The sequence below is a fragment of the Onychomys torridus genome, chromosome 15 (assembly GCF_903995425.1).
Source record: "Onychomys torridus chromosome 15, mOncTor1.1, whole genome shotgun sequence".
NCBI lineage: Eukaryota > Metazoa > Chordata > Mammalia > Rodentia > Cricetidae > Onychomys > Onychomys torridus.
In genome coordinates this window covers 63,835,806-63,860,056 of record NC_050457.1, presented here as the reverse complement: position 1 = coordinate 63,860,056, position 24,251 = coordinate 63,835,806, and the positions used below count along the sequence as shown (strand labels likewise).

The 24,251-nt window shown below is 46.1% G+C and overlaps 1 protein-coding gene across 1 annotated transcript in view; it reads right to left on the bottom strand.

Moving 5' to 3' along the window:
• The window catches only part of Myo10 (myosin X), a 212,033-nt gene that overhangs the window by 151,421 nt on the left and 36,361 nt on the right, over positions 1-24,251 (bottom strand). The window contains exon 2 of the mRNA XM_036206964.1: positions 4,745-4,843. Within this exon, the coding sequence (XP_036062857.1) occupies positions 4,745-4,843 (99 nt within the window). The remainder of the gene's footprint in view (positions 1-4,744; positions 4,844-24,251) is intronic.

Sequence of the window (24,251 nt, the reverse complement as noted above, 5' to 3'; positions counted from 1 at the left end):
ATGAGATCACCATAATCTTACCTCTTTGTCTAGCATTTGGTCACGCCATCCTAATGATGCAATTTAACAATTTTAATTTGATAGCACAGATGTTGTTCCTAAGTTCCTTTTCCTCCATCTTCATAAGTTAAGCTAGTTCCTGGCAAGCCTCTTCTCTTGCCCGACAATTCAATACCCTGCAGTTCTTCTCAGGCTACCTGGGGTGGGGGGAGGGCGGGTACACCAGCTGCCGCTGCTCCCTACTTCCCATCCCAACAGTGAAAGGGGTTGGTCCACGGAGCCAGCTGCATAGCTGGACAGCTGGCCTAGTGTGTGAAGCCGGAATGCAGACTCCTGGCTGTCAAAGGCATGGGTGTTTCTGAGCTTTGGAGATGACAGCTCAGCCTAAGTGTCAAAGTCCTGCACAGTCACTCATGACTTCTGACCACCTAGAATTAAAGCCACTGAGTCCCAGTTGTGCAGTTCCCAGGGACCTGCAGGGCTAGCTCCGACAGATGACATACTATGGGCTGCTTCACTGCTTGGGTCCAACCTTCCACAGGCCAGGGTGGGGGAGATCTCTCCAGGAGGCAGGAGTGTGCACAGATACTTCACTGAGGAGCACAAGTAAAGAGTTCAAAAGCTACTCATGCTCACAAGATGTTCAAAGGGACATAAGACATTTATAAACGGGAGGAAGACAAAAGAGTTTCAGGAGGGGTGGAGCAACAGGAAAGTAGCTAGGGCGGAAAGAAAGCCAAAAACCAAAAACCAAAGAAACCTGGAATGAAAGGTCACTATGCTAATTTGCTCAGTCATCGGTTGCACAGAATTAGGCCCACAGCAGGTCAATCTAGAAGGTCAAATAGTCAGGTTAGAGCTGGCTTTAAGTGGGGGGTGTGATTATCAGTAATCAGTGTGACTGGAAGAAGTCTTTGTCAGGGAGTAGAGACAACTCAAAGACCCCAAAAGCTTTTCCTGGCGGTGTGATAAAGTGAGAATACTCTTTTAAATCAAATCTAATCATACTTGTTGGAAACAAACAGAAAAAGAGATGAAAGAGAGCAGTGACTTGTAGATTTGGGGTAATTATATTCCCCTCCAGTAAACATCTTAGAAGACCCAGGAGAAAAAGGATTCAGATGGAAAATCATTGTAATCCTTGTCATAGCCTTGGTGAAGTTGACTGAAGCCAATTCAACAACAAATAACTCCTTAAAATGCAATTAGGTAAGCTGATACCACTGTAGGATATTTCAGAGCAAGGAAATTAGACATTTTCTAGACAAAGATACTACGATGTTTTGATCTCCCCTAGTGAAAATCTAATTGAGAATGTACTTCTCAATTCTACACTTCCCTGGAAGGTGCTCCTGCAATTGTCAGCACACCTCCCGGATGTTCTGGAAAAGACAAAGCTCAGTGTGAGCAGGCACCCTCTTGCAGGGGATGATCTCAACTATGTCTGCACTCCCAAAAACAGAAATGGTGACGCTTTGTGAAATATCCTCTTATAAAACGGTCCAGAGATTGCTATCCAAGAACACTGGTGTGGTGTGAAAGAGAAATACCCCCACCACCCAGGCTCGGGTCTTTCAATTATTTCTTCCCAGTTGGTAATGCCACTTAGGGAATACTATGGAACTTTTTGGGGGAGCACTGGAGTGAGCATGTTACTGGGGTGAGCATGTCACTGGGGGTGGGCTTTGAGAGTTTACAGCCTCCTCCAGCTGCCTTTTGCTCTGTTTTGTGTTTGTGGTTGAAGGTGTGAGTGCTTGAGCTACCCGGGTGTACGATGCTTCCATGCTTCGCTAGACTCTGTTGGTTCTTGGCCCAAGCCTGAACCCGTTCTTGGAGTCCTACCTCACTTTTCCCATACTGGGAACCCTGCAATTCCTACACAAGTCACCAAGCTAATTATATGTGTTATATTTGGAGTGACAGACGGGATACCATAAATCATATATTCAAGAACCAACTGAAGACTTAGAGGTCAGGATTCTGTGTTGGTTTTTAATTTAGGTATATACATCATTCTGGTTTAGTCCTTCCTAAGACTGCACTCTATAAATACTGTTAAGAGTGACCTGGTCATCCATTCTACTATCTAGCCACTGAGAGCCGCCACCTACCCACCAGGGCCAGCAGAGGATTTATGTGGCCCAGATTGTGACAATTCACAGCAACAGTACCGAAAGGCAGAGCTGTCCTGTTGGGAGCAGCTGCCACTCACCTGAGTTGGGACTAGAAAGAAGACAGGAAGGACAATGTGCTGAGTGGAAGAAGCCAGTCTCAGGGCAGATGCTACAGGATGCCACTTACATGAAGTATTCACCAAAATCAGAACAAAAGAAGTAAAGCTACTTACCAAGGCCTGGGTGTGGAAAGGAGGGGTTTGTATGTGTACGTTTGGGGGCATCTGGAGGGTGGGTCAACGCTGTGAGAGGAAAGGCTGTGAATACAGGCCACAGGGCTTGAATCTGTGAACTGCTGGGCTGTACAATGGAGGGTGGCTAAGATGCCTTTACAGGCTAATGTCATATGCTTTATTTTTATTTATTTGTACATGTGTGTTTCTATGTGTGTGCATACCATGTGTAGAGGGGTGCTCAGGGGCCAGAAGAGGGCACTGGATTCCCTGGAGCTGGAGTTATAGGTGGTGGTGGCGGCGGCGAGCCACCTTACATAAACACTGGAATCCAAATTCTGGTCCCCTGAAGAGCAGCGAGCACTCTTAACCACTGAGCCATCTTTCCAGCCCATGGTACATGTTTCCATCATGATTTTATTTTTTAAGTTAAAAAAATAAATAAATAAAACCAAAGCAGATTTGGAATTAAAACAAAACTGAACAAGAAAAGACTGCTAATAAAATTTATTTTACTGTGCTTTTAGGAACATAATTATGCTGATGGCATGCTGTTTAAATACTGGTTTCCCTTTTCCCATCCTCTAGAGAAGAGCTCACAGGGCCTGAAAGGAACTGAGCAGTGATCTGGGGCGAGTGGAAGGGAAGACAGACAGTACTGGTGAGACAGGAAAGACCCGCCCGGAGTAACTTTCAGAGATGTCCCTTCATTCCTGTAGGTTCCATTGACTTAGTTCTCAGCTGACAGATCACAACATATCACCAGAGGCTGGTGGGGACACAATGAAACTGGGCTGTTAGAGATGTGGCATCTTTGCCCCTCTCCCAGGTCCCCAGATCTACCCGGTAAACAATGAAAGTCCATCTGAGACTCCAAAGGAGACGTAAACAAGACTAGAAAATGGCCCAATGTCACAACGGCTTACAAATCCAGGATTCCAGACAGGTTCTCCAAGTGGGCAACCCCTGTGAAGTTTAGATTGTCCAGGTAGTCCTTCCACCTTAGACCACAGAGAACTAACCTTCAACACAACTTATCAAGTCAAATGGCTGCTGTTACTTCATGTTTTACATCTCTGGGGAGCAGATGAAGTCCTGAGTGGATGTGTATTGGTGACATGAGCACAGCCAAGCCAAGGACCCCAACACCTCAGCCCCTTGGCTCAGGGGAATTGGTCCCAGTTCTGATGTTGAGAGTGTGCAGAAAGTATCAACCCATAGCTTCCTCCTCAAGGATGACTGCAGCCTGAGACTGATCCTCCTACCCAGATTAGCTAACCTGCCTCCTAGGTCAACGCCGAGTTTCCTGGCTGTTGTAGGTGCACCTCCATCAAGGCCCATGGACCGTGTCCATCCCAGCTTTTCTGTATGTGTGTCTGTCTTCCTCCATTCCCCATTACCCTAGTCATGTTGGTCCCCAAGCCACACAGGTCAGGGCTCTGAGAGTGACCAGAACACCAGTACCCTAGACTCTTGACGAGCATGCCAGTATTTCGTTCTAGGGCAAACTAGAGGCTGAGTGCTAGTGCATGCCCCCATCCCAATCCATACATTTGAATCTTAACCCCAGTGTAAGGGCATCAGAAGGTAGGGACTTAATGCAGTAAGGGTAGAGTCCTCGGGATGACATGATTGCCCCATAAAAGAGATTTAAGAGCACTGGCTCAGTCCTCCCCCACCTGAAGACACAACAAGGCAGACCATAGCGAACCAGGGAATAGAACCCTCTCCAGACACTGAATCAGCTGAGGCCTGGACCTTGAACTTTTTAGCCTGAAGAACTGTGAGAAAAGGTTGTTACTGTTTTTAAACTCAAATGTCTATGGTGTCTGGTCTTGCCATTCTGATCACACACAAGACACTATGGAAGGCTAAGGGTTTCAAGAAGTCAAGGACAGGAAAAACACTCATTAAACATCAATCCTTTGAGTGCTGCTTATAGATTCTACCAGGCATGTCCCACAATGTCGTCTGTAAAGTTCACATTCAAGAACCACGCAATCAAGTTAGAAAAATGCTGGAAAACAATCCTATAACGGCGTAAGCTAAAATCTCAATAATACCATGGTGGGCTGCATTCCTAGCTATCCTTGAGGTGGAAAAGACACCCCGGAAGGGAAGCCGGCAACTGCTGTGTCCTTCTACTCCACACTAGCTGGGACTCTTGCTGTTCTCCTTTGCAAGGATAGTATCATACCCATCATACACAAGGTACACATCCCAACTGCCATGTCCTTCCGGGCTCTGATTTATCACTTAGGAAAATTAACGAGAGAGTCAGTCTGTGTGTGTCTGTCCATGGGTATGCCTGTGTAGGGGAAGTACAAGTGCCCTTGTACTCTCATGGGTGAGAGAGTGGGGCGTAAACTCCAGGAAGCAACAGGGACTTGTTCTCACCTGCCCATAGTCTGTCTGGAAGACCACGACGCCTTCTGCACAGGAATTTACAGTACTTGGAAAATGCTGGCCATTTTCTCTCAGCCAGACCCGTGTTCCCTGGGAAGAAAACAAAATGGAATTATGAGTTCAAATGATATCCTGTCACAAAACACCACTCTTAAAATCACCATGACTCCTATAGATCATTAAAAAGTCAATGTAGGGCCTAGAGAGAGGGCTCAACACCTAAGGCACTGGCTGCTCTTCCAGAGGACCCAGGTTCAATTCTCTGCGTTCAGGTGGCGCTCACAGCCTCTTGTTCCAGGGGATCTGATACCCTCTTGGGGCCTCTGTGGGCACCAGACACATGGTGTACAAATAAATATGCAGGCTAAACACCCACACATAAAAATATAAATAAACAGCATTTTACAACCATTCTACAGAAAAGCAAAGTCTTTCTCTCACAAGCAAAGATGTGACCTTTGAGAGCTTACCTACAGCCTTCTTTCATCCCTGGGTGTGACAGGTCCCACCAGGCAGACAAAGCAGAGAAGATGGCATCACATGCCCCTACTGTGCACATGGCACACCCAGATTTGACTCTTGGCACCCAGGAGGCAGGAATTATCATCACCTCTACATCACAAAAGGAGAAACTGAGGCTTACAGATAAGTACCTTGCCCAACACGCTAAGACTGCTCAGACTTGAACCTGGAAAGGAGGCTTCAGGGGCCACACTTTAAGCCAGGCCATTATCTCAGTGTTTATCTGGTGCCTCCCACCTTCCCAGGTCATGCTTCCCACCCGTATCTGCTTAAGGACCATTAGCCCGCTCCACTGGAACTATTTGTACTAAAGTTCACAAGTCAACAGGAATCTTCAAGAGGGACTACATTTCCCAATAGTCTTAGTCTTTTGGTAGGACCTTTGCTAGGAAGTCACTAGACACCTAAAAGGCTGCAGCCCAAATGACTATAACCTATGGAGCTTATGCTTAGATGCTGGATGTGCTTCTTTTTTCACTTTTAAACACTGATCTTGCTTCCATTTTTTATTGCCCTGCCAAACAAATGACCAGCAGCTTAAGCAGTGGCCCAGGGAGGTCACCAATGACCCCTTCCAATTTCTACTTCTTCTTTTAAAAACTGTATTCTATTTTTAATTACACATGCATGTGCCCTCAAAGGCGGGAAGAGGGGGTCAGCTCCCCTGGAGCTGTAGGTACAGGGAAGGTTGTGAGCCTCCTGCAGTAGGTGCTGGGAACTGAACTTGGGTCCTCTACCAAGAACAGTGTATGCTTTTAACCACTGAGCTATCTCTTCAGCCCCAACTGTTCAAATTGCTAATGCCACAACCTTTCCACTTTGAATTGGTGCTATTTGTCTCCTTAAAATAAGTTGTGTGTGTGTGAGATGAAGTCAGAAGAATGACCATTTAGGGAGAAGGAAGGAACCAATAGGAATGGGGGGGGGGGCAGTGGGCTGAGGGGGAGTTTGTATATTAAACTAAAAAGTTAATTAAAAAAAAAAAAACTTCCCTCACAGAAGAAACAAATGTATTACTCTGGTCAAGAAAAAAAAAAAATCATATATTAAATCCATTCAGAAATCATCCATCAGCAATTAAAATAATAAAGGGTTCACTTTCTATATATGACCTCTCCCCCCCCCTCTCTCTCTCTCACACACACACACACACACACACACACTCACTCACTCCTAAAAAGGAAAATCTGAAACATGTAAGTTTGACTTATTTCTTCCCTGCACACAGACGAGACCTTATTTAAGATCTCTCAGCCAGGACCAAAAGCCTTTGCTGTGACCCCTGTTTAGGAAATTCAAGCATTTTTGAGATGAAGGTGGCCAGAGAACATAAGAGAGACAAAGTCCCCTCCCCAGTGCCTGACTGACACACTGGATTCTCCAGTGAGCTTTGTGACTGCCGGGGCCCAGGCGATGACTCTATCTAAGGCCCTCCCTCTTTCTGCACATGCGCTAGTTTTAGGTGATTTGTTCCATCCATAGTTTGTCAGCCATCACCCACAGGGAGATGGATTCCCTGGAATCCTCCACGGGAAGGGTGGGAACAGCATCAAACACCAGTACGAAGCGCTCACTTAAATCCTGAGGACTATTGAAAGAACACGCTTGCCAACTGGGCCAACTTCCTTTTTTCCCCTCAGGCCTGTCACTCCCCACTTTGGGCTGAGACACTGGGACACACGGAAAGAATGACACCAGCTCTGTCAGTCCTGATTTCTTTACTAGCAAAGAGCTGCTTCCAAGAAGAACATTTACCTCAGACATCTGCTCTGACTGTTCTCTCAAATGTCACTACGTACCCTAACCACAAAATTCTAGGAAAGGGTTTCCAAATGTCTGAATGACTTTACTTATTCTTTTTAATTCGTGTGTTAGAGACTGCAATGCTTGAAAGTTTTGGAAGACCTCCAAACATACATGCACATATCCATACATGTAAATACACACACACACACACACACACACACACACACACACACACACACACACAAACACACACCACTTGAGACCAGGGTTAATATGAACTCCCAGAGGCCACAAGGAACACATGTTGACTCTGCGGGCGGTTTCTTAGCCTTAGAGTCCTGTCTTAGGTCTTTTTACCCTCTCCCCTAAAAGCTCTCCACAGCTCTTTGTTGACACTCACTACCTGCTACCAGAGCAAACACATGGCTTAGCTCTGTGTCCAAAGGTCTTTTCAACAGGTGTGAAGTGCTGCAGATAAGGAACCTTTGAAAGATTTCAAACTCAGAGCCTGCCAGTTTCCCTCAATCTGGACCAAGCAGTTATCTTCCACAGGGAGGAAAGAAAATACATTCAAAAACACTCTTTGTTCTTGGAAAAAGTATGAACCCATGACTTTCACAGAATCCGCACTGCAAACTGAAACTCTGAAATGGATATTGTTGCACAGATTGATCCTGGTGGTTTCCCTGGAGTCCCCAATCTTCCTGCTTCCATTGCATTAGAGAGGACGCACATGCCCTGGTCCAGAAGAGGCCACCCACAAGCACTTGGATTTAATAAGTTCACAAGCGGACATTTACCAGACCATCCAAATCTGAGCAGGGAAGAAAACTTTGCCCACCATATGTAAACTATTATACTCTGACATTGTTAAATAAGGCTCATAATTTAATACACAATATAGGCAACCTACCATATGGAGAAAACTCACAATTTGAGTAACAACTGCCTTTATAAGCAAGTAAGTGGAACATGTTGAATCCTAACATATACATTTTATTAAAGCTCAGACACGTTTTCCTCTTAAAATCTGAGATGGATATTTGAGCATTAAATTTAACAGCTAAAAACTTTTGAGAATATAATAGCCACTAACGCTGGGGCAACACAAAGCACTTGCATATAACTTCACATCTCCTTTGATCTTCGGAACAATCCTGCAGAAAGGCAAGTGACACAATGGCTTTCTTCAGAAGTGGGGTTCATAGGAATTCCATTTTCAGTGGCCAGTGATTTCCAGGAGAGAATATAAAATACTCTGCCAAACGCTGGTGAAGATGCAGAGAACCTAGAGTAAGGGAACGTCCATCTACTTTGTAAGACAGTTGAGCAACCTCCTAAAAACATGAGCAAAGTCTTAGTACACATATACTCCAGCCATCCAAGCCCTAGACACTGACAAAGAAAGAAAAAGAAAAACTCTAAGATAATTTTCCGAGAAGGAAAATATTAAACAAGTCTGTGACAGCTGATATTGACTGGTAATCTAACAGGACCTAGAATCAGCCAGAAGGCGGGCCTCTAGGCACACCTGTGAGTGGTTATCTTGATTAGGTTCACCAAGACAGAAGGCCCAGCCTAAAGGAAGATGGCATCATGCCCTTGGATTGGGTCCTAGTATAAATAGTGTACTGAGTATTTATTACTCTCAGCTTCCTGACTGCAGATACAATGTAAACTGCTGCCTCAAGTTCATTCCGCCATGCCTTCCCCCACCATGATGGACTGTGCCCTTGAACTGTGGGCCAACACCAACCCTTCCTTCCCCCAAGTCATTTTTGTTGGGCATTTTATCACAACAGCAGGACACGTGACTCGGGTGAAGCCTTGTGTGCAGGTATTTACAGCAGTATTACTTCTAGCAGCCAAGCACTGAAAATGATTCAGATGTCTGTCAGTGAGGAGAGGGACAGAGAAAACATGGCAAGTTTGTATATGACTCCTCCGTAATAAGAAAAACAACATCCCTGATATGCTCAATGGTTTCTTCAACAAGGATGGGTCTCAGAGACATCGTGGGGGTGAAAAAGGCCAGACAAAAAGAATTACACATAGTCGGCTTCCATGTCACAGAATTTCTGGAAAGGGTAAATCACAGACATAGAAGGTAAATAGAACTGTGCCCTGCACGGTTGGATGGATCCACCAAAGACCATTCAGCTATGCATCTGCCTTCAGCATTTCAAATAATTTACGCTTGTTTAAAAAAAAATCAATTTACCAGCCTGAAGACTTTCTACTGGCACATAAATATTCCTAACCATTCTACAGTAGAAGAAAACCAAACTCATCTCTACAATTAAGCAATGGAGGAATCAAGACACATACCAAAAAGAAAAACCCTAATGCTTGAGTATAAAGACCATATGTTACACACTGAAACTCTGAAGAGCTCATGGTGAATTCATTTAGGCCCTACTCTGCCTTAGGAAAGCCTGGGGCAGGAGAATCTAGGAGACCACCTGAGGTGTGCTCAGTCACTACCCTACCCAACTCACCCAAGGCTGAATTTGGTGTGCTCAGTCACTACCCTACTCCACCCAAGGCTGAGTGCACTATGCTCAATCACTAACCCCTGGCCCACCACCTGGAGGACTGCAGTAGCACCTCCCTAGGCAATGTTTTACCGACCAACCTGGCCATGCTCATTCACTCTCCATTGTCTAAGGCTCCTTCCCACCCTTGGGGCAAGATGACATAATAGAACGAAGCCTGAAACAATGAAAGTCCTTTGGCCCCAAATTCTTAATCCCTGAGGTTAAGAGAATAGCATCACTAAGACTTCGACCTACTGCTGTCCTTGAAAATGTTTATGTTTCTCTTGACTTTAAAAATTACTTTCCTTCCAAAAGGAATAAATTTAACATTTGTTCTAACCACAGATGCACTACACAGAGAACACGCTCTGCCAAGCACACACGTGGGTCTCAGAGCCAGGCCGGGGTGGCTGTCCCTGGGCTAGGTAAGGGAGTCCTAGAGGAGGAGTCCCTAGCAACTTCCAAGACACAATTGCAATTGCTTTCTGATGTGGGGTGTATTTTTGTTCTTTTTTCTTGAAAAACTCAGAAAAGGGCTGATGAGGTAGCTCAGCTGATAGAGTCCTTGTCTCCCACCCACAAAATCTGGATGCCTCAGCACCATATAGAATGGACATAGTGCCTCATGCTGCTGTGGAGATTTGAACGAGATGCGAATACTCGGTCCCCACTTGGTAGGTGCTTGGGGAGGACTAGGAGGTGTGGCCCTGCTGGAGAAAGTACATCACTGAGGCTGGGCTTCTGAGCTTTCAGAAAGACTGGCCATCCCCTGTGTCTCTGCTTATGCTCTGTGGCTAGAGATGTGAGCTCTCATCTACAGCTGCAATGCCATGCTATGTCTGACACAGCCATGCTGCTCTGCCCATGGAACACTAAGTCCAAATAAACCCTTACTTACTTACAAGTTGTCTTGTCCAAAAAAGAAAAGTAAGTAAGTAAAACACCTGCAACCCCACTGCTGGAGACATGGAGGAAGGAAAGTGAGAAGTCCCAGGCCATCCTCGGCCACACAGAGTTCCAGGCCCACCTCAGATACACTCAATCCTGTCCTCCCACCCTACCCCCAAAGACTCAGGACTCATGTAACTTTAGAATGGATACGATAAATTAATATGAATATTCAAATATATAAACGGTTCGGCAACCGAAAGTTGCCTCTTTTTGCTTGCAACAGTCTGGCTTACAAGGTGGAGAAGCCTGGCTGGGGATGGGGTGGGGTGGGGACATGGGGATCCTTGTTCCTAATGAATTCCAGAAACTGGATCTTGAAACAGCACATTCTCTCCTGGGTTACAGTCCCATCCACACACATCTACTGGGACAGATCCCTTTTGAATATAGCAGGTGCTTCATTTTTCAGTCTCTCGTTACACCCACAGCAAGGGACACATGACATTGGCAACACCAACTTTCTCCGACAGATTCCTCACTGCTGGCACTACTTATCTCTTGAACTGGATAATTCTTTGTTGTTAAGGAGCTGCCCTAGTTGAGAAACAATTGTAGAGTCAAAACTTCACAGCCATGGTGAAATGGTGATAGCTCACTGCTCTCGACCTAAGTCACCGGAAGTGGACTCTGTTGTCTCAAGTCTGTGGATTTCAACAAGCTCACAAAGTAGAAACCAGGTAAAGCACACCTGGAGCAGATCCAATTTCTGGGAGCGCTGAAGCAGGGTGCACACATGGGGAGCACTCTGCTGCAGCCCAATGCAAAAAACGGGACAAACACAGGGGGGAAGGGCCATGGGGGCAACCGTTTGGGGGTGCCTAGGGCATATTCCCATTTCCTTCCTCTCTTCTCACTGTGGGCTCTGCTGGTGTGCAGCTTAGCTCGGATTTGAATTTAATGGAGACCTACTTTGTCATATCTGTACAAGGATGGCTGGAACTGCACAGCCACAGCACAGGCGCTGGAGTCTTTAACCTCAGGGGCCAATTCAATTCTCTCTCTCTCTCTCTCTCTCTCTCTCTCTCTCTCTCTCTCTCTCCCCTCTCTCTCTCTCTCAAGACAGGGTTTCAGTGTGTTGCTCTGGCTATCCTGGAACTCACTCCATAGGCTAGGGTGGCCTTGAACTCACAAAGATTCACCTGCCTCTGCTGGGCTGAAAGGTCACCACCACTCAGTCTAATTCAATTCTCAAATGCTTGCAAACCCCAGTGTAAAACTCAGAAAGTTATGGCTTGACACAAGCAAGAGTGAAGAGCAGAGCAAAGGGTATAAACATTTATCCCAAATGGGCATGGCAAAAAAAAAAAAAAAAAAAAAAGGGCCATAGGGAGGGCCGGGAGTCAGAGTCTGGAAGTGCAAGAGAACGTTGCAGTGCACACCTCCTCCCCTGAGAAGGCCATATTCTACACTACTGGGGGCCCAGAAACAGGATAATAATTACTGCAAAAGCTCTCCTGCTATGGATGATTGATTGATAAATAAAGTGCTGATTGGCCAGTAGCCAGGCACGAAGTATAGGCAGGACAAAGAGAGAGGAGAATTCTGGGAACTGGAAGGCTGAGACAGAGAGAAGCATGATGTAAAATAACGGTAAGCCACGAACCACGTGGCAAGGCATAGATTTATAGAAATAGGTTAATTTAAGATATAAGAACTTGATAACAAGAAGCCTGCCACGGCCATACAGTTTATAAGCAATATAAGTCTCTGTGTGTTTACTTGGGGGACGAGAGTGGGAGAGATTTGTCCTGACTACCGGCAGGCCAGGACACAGGAAAACCTCAGCTACACTCTCCTCAAAGTTCTCCCAGGCCTTCACACGCCCTCGACATCATCTAGAAAGCAAGCTGAGGTGCAGTCCCACCAAAGCCCTACTGACTCACTTCCTTTTTTCGGGCTGCAGGCTTTGAACCAGAGGCTGCTAATCATCTGTAAACAACTGACTGGGATTCAAAGGGGAAAGTCTCCACTTGGCCCAAGGATGTTCTAGCTCTGAATGACACATGGGTGGCTTTTGACTCAAGCCAAGGGAGAGATCAAAGTCAAGGATCGGGCCAAGGTAGCGGCCCATGCTCTCTACTGTGGCGAACACTGCAATAAAGAGAGGGTTGAGCTGTTGTTGTTTTTTTTGTTTTTCGAGACAGGGTTTCTCTGTGTAGCTTTGTGCCTTTCCTGAAACTCACTCTGTAGCCCAGGTTGGCCTCGAACTCACAGAGATCCACCTGCCTCTGCCTCCCGAGTGCTGGGATTAAAGGCGTGCGCCACCACCTCATAGTTTAGATGCAAGATTATAAAACATCAGTAGCGAACTTCTGCCCTCCGGGGTTCTCCCATTGTGCTGTAAGCCTGTATTTAAGACCTCCTCCCTCCTTCAATAAATGGCATCCGGCATTAAAAAAGAGAGAGAGAGAGAGGGTTGAACGAGAGAACTTTGGGAGCCTATGGCTGCTACTGTTGGAAATAAATGGTTTCAGAATCTCAAGTGTGTACTTTTGGTGGTGGTGGTATACAGCAATGACAGGAGCTTGTTTTCTATTTGGGCAACAGCTGTTACACAGAACTTGGAGAAATACCATGGGGACTCCACTGGAAGCTTCCACTGGCTAGCATCCCTAGCATTGTAAGGAGCTATAACAGGCCAGGGGAGGAGAAAGTCATCATCAATCCCATCCAACTACAAACCCTGTGAGGTACAGTAACAACCCTCCTCAAGACACAGCCACCAGCACAAAAGTGGCACGGATGTGAGAGGAATATCCAACCACTTTTTGCCCAGACTGAAGGCCCACTTCATGACACGGAACACAACACTGTTAATAAAGCTAATAATGTGACAGGAGATTGGTCACAGATCCAAGGGGAAAACCTATGACTGTTGTTCTGCTAAGTGAACACAGCAGTGACAAGACTCTTAGTGACATGTCACCATACCCATAGATCAGCACATCATTCGGCCCTCACCAGAGGAGCTTTTTCCTCTAGTCAATGGAACCTAACACAGAGATTCACTGGACAGTATGGAGAGTGAGAGACTTTGACCATCCCTGAATGGGATGACTACATTACACGCCTGAGGTTTAAACAGTTTACACAGAAGACGGGGCAGAAAGACTATAAGAGCCAGAGGTTACGGATGACTTCGAGGAAACTTGTTTCCCAGGCACAACGGAGCAAATGCACACGGGAAAGCAGAGACTGGCAGCATGCTCAAAACCTGTACAAATTTGAGTCAGACAAAATCCCTGCATGGAGTTGGCAGGGGCTGGCTCAAAGTTCTACCCCAATCAAGAAGCTATTCGAAATTGATAGATGCTGGGAGAGGGGAAAAAAAAATTGGTTTTCTCCAATGTATTGATACTATGTATATCAACCAACAACACTCTAGGGCAAGCCCCATGCACAGAAGTTAACACAAATCATACTCCATGGGGGTGTGTGTGTGTATGTGTGTGTGTGTGTGTGTGTGTGTGTGTGTGTGTGTGTGTGTGTGTGTACATGCAGGCATGCATGTGCCATCTTGTGTGTGTGGAGGCCAGAGAATAACTCAAAGAAGTTGGTTCTTTTCTTCTACTGTGTGTGACCAGAGAATGAAATACAGGTCCTCAGGTTTAGCAGGAAGCACCTTCACAGGTGACAGGCATTTCGTTGGCCCACCTGTACATTTCTGTAAGAAGTCAGCTACATCAGCTCATTCAAAACCCAATACCCCAGAGGGCAGTGTTCCACAAACAACTCAGAAAGCCACTTAAAAACCAAGGTATGGAGCTCCCAGAGAAATGGCTCAGTGGGTAAGCACTTGCCACACAAATATGAAAACCTGAGTTTAAATTCCTAGAATCCACAAAAATAGGGCCACAGTCATGCACATATGTAATACCAGTGCTCTCACTGTGAGGTTTATTTGGTTTATATTTCCAGGAAATAGTCCGTCACTGAGGGAAGTCGGCAAAAGTTTGATGGAAGAACCCGGAGCAGAAACCATGGAGGAAGGTTGCTGGTTGGCTGCCTTACTGGCTTATAGACCTTATAGCCTATAGACAGTGCTGTTCACAGTGGGCTGGACCCTCCCATATCAATCACCATTCAAGAGAATCCCTCGAAGACATTGTCTATGGGCCAATCTGATCAAGGCAACTCTCAATTGACATTCCCTCTTCCTCGGTGACTCTAGGTCCTGTCTGGCTGACAAAAAGTTAACCAGCACCCACAGTACGGTGGACGATGAGTCAGGTCTGCCTGCACTCATTATCACACTCTTTGCCCCAAGCCTGGTCCATCCGAGCTCTCTCTAGTACACAAGGATCACGTGGCATTCCATTCTTCCCACTACTGTGCCAATCACAACAGACTCTATCACTACCATCAGAAAAAGCGCCTTTCATGAAGATGGCAACAGGCAATGTACGAACAGAAGCAGGTGAGAAAGGAGGGGGCAGAAAAGAAAACAGTAGAAGGTCTGTTATTACCAGCAAACTACCCTATACTCAGTGTTCCCCAGGTAACAACACAAAGGCTTCCCACACTCCCAATCAAAATCAAAACCACAAAAAAGGAAGCCGCATGGCAAGATGTCTAGTCCGGGGTGTGTGGCGCCGTAAATGGTTTCTTCCCATGGCTGCCGGGTCCCCACAGGCCAAGTCAGCCCTGCTTTTTATATCTTGTTTCCCTCACTGTCTTCATAATTCCTTAAAACACCAGTCCAGGTACTCTTTTGAACTACAGAGACAAGGAAAAAGAAAATCCCAGAAACAGGCAGTCGCTGAAAGAAATCACACTTGTCCAAATTACCGAGCCTCCCCGCAAACCTGCAGAAACATACCGTGCAAGAAGCGAAGGAGGAGAGCAAGTCACCCCCGACTTCTCTGTAAGCTGTGCACGGACACACCTGCCATTTCCCCTCCACCTGGACGCAGGTCTAGCTGCCCAGCTCTTCCCACCAGCCTAGCCTTCCACCCGTGAAAGCTTTCCCTACCAGGAGTCAGCAACCAGGAAAGATCTGACAGGGCATAAATGCTCTTTTCTGAACAGGCCAGGGACTCACATCATTCCCTCTCCAGGCTCTGCGCCCTAGTGAATAATTACGTAAGGAACGGTGAAGTGATCCAGACCAGAAAGAGACAGGTAGACAGGATGAGGGAGGGCACGTGGATCTTATGAACTGTATAAAGCTGTCCCAGGGGCTGGAGAGAGGGCTCACCAGTCAAGATCACTTGTTGCTCTTACAGAGGACCCCAGTTCTGTTCCCAGCACCTGTGTTGGACAGCTCACAACTGCTCAACTCCACCGCCAGGAGATCCAGATGCCTTCTTCTGGCCTCTGCAGGCACCCTGACTCAAGGGTACAGACTCACACAGAGACACAGAGGGAAAAGTAAATCTTCAAAAACAAACAAAACTAGTCCAATTCCATAAACTCTCTAAAATTAGGGGAACTGCCTCTTTAAGGGAAGGGCATTCCAGATGTAGAAGATGGAGCAGCAGAGGCCTGCAAAGGCGGTGCAGATCGTATGGATCCGTGGATCAGTGGACAGTCCTGGACCGTGTGGACCAGTCCTGTGGATCATGGTGACAGATGGCCTGTATCTTATTTCCTAGTTCACAGGCCTTTCCCAGTCTTGACAAGAATACTTTTTCCTCCAAAAAGAACTACAAATAAACAAAACTGATAAGAGGATCTTAATGAAGTCCTGGTTGTATTCTGGCTACCATCCACCTTCAGAAAAAAAATACACAAACCTACTAAGAACAGGGCTTGTTACTTCATAAAAACGAATGACCCTGAAGAACAGTCGAAAGCAAGAACACTGAGAACAAACAACGCCTTCTCCTTCCAGTTTCACACATTAATAAACTTCTTTCCAGAATTCTCCTGGACTTCACAAACTGCTAATGTTTGTCATGAAATCATGAGTCTTGAATTACAAGTACATAAAAGATTATCTAGTTCTATTTAAATAAACAAAAATCCCTGCACAACACCACGGTGAAAATGCAGAGGAATCAGAACCCTGCACAGGGCCAGAAGTACATTCTAAAAGGATGCACCGCTGGGGGAAAGTCTGTGAGGCCCTCAAGTGTGAAACGTGAAATTCCCACACTGCCCAGGGATCCATTCCTAGGCACACCCCCCTAAAAGTGTGAGAGGGCATGTCCACAGAAACTCATCTAAATGCTCACAGCAGCATGGTTCATGACAACCGAAAGGAGAAACAGACCTAGTGGAATAGGGTTTTTAATGTGGTTTAGCCACGAATGAAAAGTTACTCACCAATGAAGAGTGGACAGCGTGGGTGAGTTGGAAAGCATGATGGGAAATGAAAGGCTGTGGTCACAAAGGAACATATACTGTATCATGTAAGTTCACTCACATGAAATGCTCAGGAGGTTTTTTGTTGTTGTTGTTGTTTGTTTGTTTTTAAGGTAGATGGTAGCCAGAACACACCCAGGATTTATCAAAACAATCCATCCAGACAAAAGGCAGATGGATGGTTACCTGGGACATGGGAAGGCAGGACATGAGGAGGTATAGTATATCATTTCTGGAATGTACAAAAATCTTACAAAATAGATGATGGTGATGGCTGTACAGTCTCATGCAGACGTTAAGAGCCACTGAATTTCTACATTAAATGGGCATGATATGTGAACTGGATCGCAAATAATAAGAACAAAGAAAGAGAAGGGGGCTGGGAAGGAGGCAGGCAGAGAGATGCACAGGGAGGCAGGAAGGGATCGGGCAGGGAGGAGAGAATGAGTGTGGAGAAAAACTGGTAGCCTCCTGTCTGAACAAACTTATTCTCTGCCTCAAGATAGCCTTGGCGATAACTAAAAGTTGAGAATGAACCTGCAGAAGGCATCTGGAAAACAATTCACACATGTAGCTAAGGACGAGTAGTGATCACTTCGGGACACGCCACAAAACAAGGGCACAGTTCACTTGTGTGATGTGAGCCTTGGGTCACCAGGAGCACGCGCACAGGAGAGAGCTGGTGAGTTTGCGCTCTGCAGGCTTCTCCCACCCCACAAGGCAATGTCTATATTTGGGTCCTGCTCTTGGCACCTTCTTGAGTCACACCCAGGTGGCTTTCTGCAGTCTCACTGGTTTAATTTAACCTCTTTCTAAAAGCCTTGTGAAAGACAGGAGACCATACAGGCCTCATTTACCTAACCACACACTCCGACTTGCCCTCCAAACCACCAGAACTACAACTTCACCTGCCGCCAGTTATGAGGCATTTAAAAATAACTTAGTCATTTAAAAATAATCCATCAGGAACAGGAGCAGGGAGGAGGTGGGAAAGACAGCCCAGCAGGGAGCAACATGCACCTCTATGACATCAGCGTCTGCGTTTGTTCCTCTTGGTACCAGCCAAGATTTTATTTAAATAAATGTATGTCACTCCTGCATGAAAATCCATCCTCATTACTTTCCATATTTCCTCTTCTCTTTGGTTTCCTGAGATTTGGAAACCCTGTGATACTCCTGTTTAAGTAGGCAGGAGCTGGAGCCTGTGGGATGACTCAGAAGTAAAGGTGATTGCCAGCAAGCCTGACAACCTGAGTTCTATCCCCAGGACCTACAAGGAGACGAGAACTGACTCCCATTAACTCTCTTCGGGCCATGTGGGAGTGTGTACACATACGAATGAAACAATTAAATGTTAAAATATGTTTTAAACCTTTAAAAATTAACTTAAGTAAGAAGCTGATGATATAGCTGAGTAGCCACGTGCTTAGCATGTGCAAGACCCTGGTCCTTTCTCCAGCACCAAAACATAACAAAAAATATTCTGCCAAGTCACTCCTAAGAATGGAAATAGAAGGAGACTTGATGGTCTGAATAGAAATGGCCCCCATAGACTCCTGTATTTGAATTCTTGGCCACAGGGAGTGGCACTATTAGGAGGTGTGGCCTTGTTGGAGGAGGTGTGGCCTTGTTGGAGGAGGTGTGGCCTTGTTGGAGGATGTGTGTCACTGTGGGGCAGGCTTTCAGGTCTTAAACGCTCAAGCCATGCCCAGTGCTGCCTTCAGGTCAGGATGTAGCTCTCAGCTCCTTCTCCAGCACCGTGTCTGCCTGCATGCCACCATGTCCCTCCATGATGATAATGGACAAACCTCTGAAACTGTTAAGCCAGCCCCAGTGAAATGCTTTCCTTTATAAGAGTTGCTGTGGTCATTGTGTCTCTTCACAGCAATAGCAACCCTAACTAAGATGGAGACCAGCCATTCTCACTGACGGGGCCTTTCCACCTGTTGGTGAATACTCAGAGCTAAGTCTGAGATCACACAGACACCCCTTCACAAACCATCAAAACAGTGGGGTGTGGGGTGTGGGAGAACATGCAGGCATGATGTTCCTTCAAAGTAAATGCTTCATTTTAGAAAGTTTGAGAATGTATTAAGGAGCACCAAAGACAATACAAGAAGTCCCTGTTTATACCCTCCACACACACACACAGACACACAAACACACACACAGACACACAAACACACACACACACACACACACATACACACACACACACACACACACATATCCTCTGTCACAAGGGCGCTGAGAACCACGAGGCTCTCAATGCTACTATGTGGATTTCACCAGTTTTCCCAGTGCCCTTCTCCTATCTCAGAGCCTCTCCAGGGCATTGTGTCACGTGTTACCACGTCCGTGCCTAGTTCAGTTTCTCAGACCTTGGTTTGGTGGCCTTGGCAGTTGTGAGGACCACGGTTAGGCACTTGCAGAATGTCCTTCAGTTAGCGATGGCTGGGGATGTCCTGGTTAGATCGTAGTGTATGCAGTCTTGGTGACCTGAATGTATTCCCTAAATGCCAAATGCTGGAAACTTGGTCCCACCCGGGTTTATAAGAGGGTGAACAGGTGCGGAAGAAGTGCCTTTCTTACGGAGCTCTCTAGGTGCCTTGCTCGACTCCCCAGATCATGTCCTCAGTCAGGTCATGAAGAAGAGGCCCTCACCAACCATCCTGCTAGACTTACCTTCAGGACTTTGAGCTAAGTGAACGTTACTCTTTACAAATTACCTGGTCTCGGGCACTTTATTTTAGCACTAGAAGAGACCAGGACCATGAGTTTTCAAAGATGACTCAGTCCTGAATGTCATGTCATGTCATGTCAAACTGCCTTTAAGGATCCCGTCTTTACCACAACGTCATCATGAGTCCCTGCATACACGAAGCTCCAGCAGCCTCTTTTTTAATTTTTCGTTTTTCATCATCATCAGAAATGGGGAAATAAACACAAACTCCCTCCCAGGAGACATGGGGCTAAAATAAGTAGCCTGAGAATGCAGATGAGCGAACAATTGGAGATTTTGTTCAGTGATGTGGAGTCTGAGGCGCTCCAATGAAATGATTTTAAACCTCATACCACAAGAAATAATTTGGGAAATGTATTCAGAGTACCAGAGTCTAGCATGTGTATGACAGTGAGACACACAGACAGACAGACACACAGGAGCAAGGAGGCAGCCTGCCAGGAGCAGGTTCTGGGGGGGCTGAAGGGGCTAAGTCTCTATGGGTAAGCTGGAAGCCTGGGGCTGAAAGGTCTAACTTTCTGCAAAGTGTCAACCTAGGTTGAGACACCCTGTAAACTGGCTTACACAGCTCCCCTTAATCACCATCCATAAACTATTAACAGCACCACACGGCTCAACAATGGAGGCATTCACCTTTGTCTAGCCCAGGAACAAACAGTCTAAGACACCTCACCAGACCAGCTCTGGAAGCCGCTAAGGACTCGAATCACCCCTGGTGCCGATGAAATGTGGACCAATGACGCCCACAAACAATACCGTGCACTTTTGGTTTTTTTCCAATTGCATTTACAAGACACAGCACAGAGTCACAGAGCAGCCACATCATCCTGAAGGACCAGTGTTTACTTCCAACTCAGTTTCGGTGGTTCTCAGTCACTCCACACTTGGAAACTGGCAAGGTCACCTGCTGAATTAGTGTGTGTGGATTAGTGTGTGACCAAGCCGAGGCTTAGTCAAGACACCACTGAGCCGAACACGGAGAATGCGCCAAGCCAGGTGAGCTCAGTCTGAGGCCTGCCAAACAGAGCTAGCAATGTCCCTTCCGGAGCAGGCACATGAGGCTCTGAGTCCTGAACATTAGGAAAGGCAGCTCTTCCTGGCTCCTACAGGCATCAGCTTCGTTCTTAGGCCCCCAGGATGCCAGGCTCTATGCCAGCATTTCTCAACCTATGGGTCGCATATCCCATAGCCTGCGTATTAGATAATTACATTATGATTCATAACAGTAGCAAAATTATAGTTATGAAATAGCAACGTAATAATTTTATGACTGGGAGTCACCACAACATGAGGAACTATATTAAAGGGTCGCAGCATTAGGAAGGTTGAGAACCAGTGCTCTATGTGGACCCAAATAACCCTAGTCCAAAAAACAAAGGCCTCAACTTCCCTCTCTCATCCACAAAGCTGCTCACCACCTGACGCCCCAATGTAAGAAAGACCAGCGGGCTATACCTAGGACCATACCCAGGATGCAGCTGGTACCTTACACAGAGGCACTGTATATCACCCAGAGCAATTCCCTAGGCTAAACTCCAGAAACCCCAACCTTCCTAAACCATGACAGCAACATCTAAGCTCCCATCACTCATACACACGGCCCTGTACCTAGGCAGCTTGACAGTGGGCACAGGTGAGTAAATGTGTAAAGCACTCCCTAAGATCAGGATGCTAGTCCTAAAACTCACTGGAAGTGGCAGTCCTGGCTGCTGGTTCCTCATGTGCAAACTCTGTTCTCCCTTCTCTGAAAAGCTGAGCCCTGTCTTCCGTTCACAGGCATGACTAAAAAAAAAAAACTACAAGCCAAGTCAGCTAATGACTCAGGCCACAGTCACCAGCAGCCAGCAAACTTCCCATCAACTCACACAGGATGGAGGTTTTCATGCTTGCCTTCACAGCAGAGTCAAACCACAGTTTAGTGTTGGTAGTACCCAAGGACCAAATGGAGACATTAAAAAAAAAAAAAAAAAAAAAAAAAAATCAGTGTAAGGGCTGGGTCTTCAGTGCCCGGCCAGTGGCTGGGGTTGGTCTGACTGGAACAAGGTGGGTCTTCCAGCTGGGGACTGAAGGAGGACTCCTTTCCCTTAGGGTATGCAAATTCACCAATTAAGTGACTGTATAAAATAAGGGTTTATGGCTGTGATAAAACACCATGACTAAAAGCAACTTGGGGATTAAAGGGTCTATTTGGCTTACATATCATGAATCAGTCCACTGAGGAGAGCCAAGGCAGAAAAGTCAAACTGAGCGGGATCCTGGAAACAGGAGCTGATGCAGAGGCCATGGAAGGGGTGCTGCTTACTGACTTGCTCCCCATGGCTTGTTCAGCCTGCATTTTTTTTTTGTAGAACCCAGAATGGGCTTGGCCCTCCCCTATCATCACTAATTAAGAAAAAGCCCAACAGGCTTGCCTACAGCTCAGTCTTCTAGAGGCATTTTCTCAGTTGAGGTTCCCTCCCCTTGAATGACTGTGGCTTGTGCAAAGTAGACATAGAACTAGCCAGCACAGCGACCCTCAAACAGAGTCTGACCAGGAAAACATCACAAGAAGCAAACAGCAGCTCTCAGCTTAGACATAGACCACAGGGTACAAAGCCACGATGTTAAACAGTTGGTCCTAGAGGGAAAAGCCTCAGTGCCAAACAAAACAAAGCCAGCCAGGAACTAAGGGACATAAATATTCTGTCCACAGGGTGGAACTCACTGCTCCTGAGGAATTGACTATGAAATCCTAGGATGCACCTCCACAGTTATAATTTGCCTCTATAATGAACACTCATTGCAGTCCAAGTTTGCAATTGCAATCTAATTTGCAATCCAATTTCTTGCTTTGAAATTATTGAGTTGAAAGGTCACTGTAAAATATGTTATTTCCAATGTATTTTAGAAGTTACCACAGAAGCACGTGTAACCAAACAGCTTGACAAAATGTGGCTTTCATGTGTCCAAAGTCCCTGGCCTGGAAGCTAAGGCCCCATGCAACCGTTCTGAGAGGTGGGGGCGGGGGGGTCTGGGAGGTGTTAGGTCATGAGGGCCTGGTGAGTGGATTAATGGCCTTATCTAGGGAGTAGGTAAGCTATCACAAGTGAGGGCTCCATACAGAAGGTGGGGTTTGGCTCCCTTCTATTCTCTGTTCACAGACAAATACATGTTTCTTTCAAATGCCTAGGTAGCCCAGCCCAACAAGAACTAAGAAACTAAGTCTACTGTTGACAAGGAAATGTTCCTCATTAGTGTGATTTCAGGGTTCTGTACTGCACAGACACACAGAGAGAGTACCCTAACATCCCACTCTACAACATCAGCAGCTGCCCTCATGACAAAAGCATCTCTACAGGGACTGCAATCTGTGAGGCCCACACCTCGGCTAGTCAATTGAGAAGGAACCTTAATTCTTCCACACAATGCACAATGCTGCATCCTCTCCCTCCAGATAGAAAGCTGGGGGACCGCTTCAGCTGCACAGTGCGAATGCCTCTGTTTTCCATACAAATATCACAAAGATCTGTCAACAAGCATCTACAAAAATACCCACACATCTCCATATCCTGCTTGTAGGCTGCAACCAGTCCTCTTAAGAGATCTGCCTGTTCAAGGGAGGAGGTCTAGCCTCGGTTCTGAACAACAGAGCCAACAGGGTACAAACTGCTCAGTTCCTGGAAAGGAGCAAAAATGGGGCTTGGAGGGGTGGCTCAGCAGTTAGTTGAGAGCACTGGCTGCCCCTCCAGAGGACCAGCATTCAGTTTCCAAGCCCCCCGTGGTAGCTCACAACTCACTGTAAATACCAAGCCTTCTTCAGGCTTTTGCGGTTACTAGGCACCCATATAATTTGAGTATATACAAGTTGGCAAACACACACATAATATAAACACAAACAAATAAATCTTGAAAGAAGAAGAACAAAAGGACTCTAAGGAGGTTTTTTGGTTTTTTTTGTTTTGTTTTGTTTTGTTTTTTTGTTTTGTTTTGTTTTTTTTTTTTTGGTGGTGCTGGGTTTTGAACATATGCTAGGGGCTTGGATATAAAGTGCCAACAGTGTGAGCATGGGACCAGATACCCCGTACCGGGTGAAAACCTAGGCAAGAAGACAAAGGCTTTGAGCTTAGTTCTAGGAAGGCAGGACCTCTGAGTGTCACTGGCCAGGCAGTTCAGCCAACAGTAGGCCTCCAGGGTCAATGAGAGATTCTGCCTAAAAAAAAAAAAAAAAAAAAAAAAAAAAAAAATATATATATATATATATATATATATATATATATATAGAGAGAGAGAGAGAGAGAGAGAGAGAGAGAAAGGAAGAAAAGAGAGGAAGGAAGGAAGGAAGGAAAGAAAGAAAGAAAGAAAGAAAGAAAGAAAGAAAGAAAGGGGTGGGGGATGGGCAGAGAAGCAACTGAGGAGGACACTTAGGGCTGACCTCTGGCCTCCACACGCACACTTACTTCTTCATGTGAATATTCACTGCACACTCCACACAACAAATTGTAAGCTCTAAAGAATACAGGTACATGGGAGAAAAACATGCTATGGCAAACTCGTCCAGGCAGCTAACCCAGAATTCAGGACCGTCATCACCAACTCCCCAAGTGTGTGTGAGCCAGCAGGAGGTCTGATAAAGGTCTGCTGGCTGGAACTCCGCCTTGCTCTGAGAAAGTTGGCCTGCAGCATCCACACCCTCCTGTCATCGGTCACAGATGGC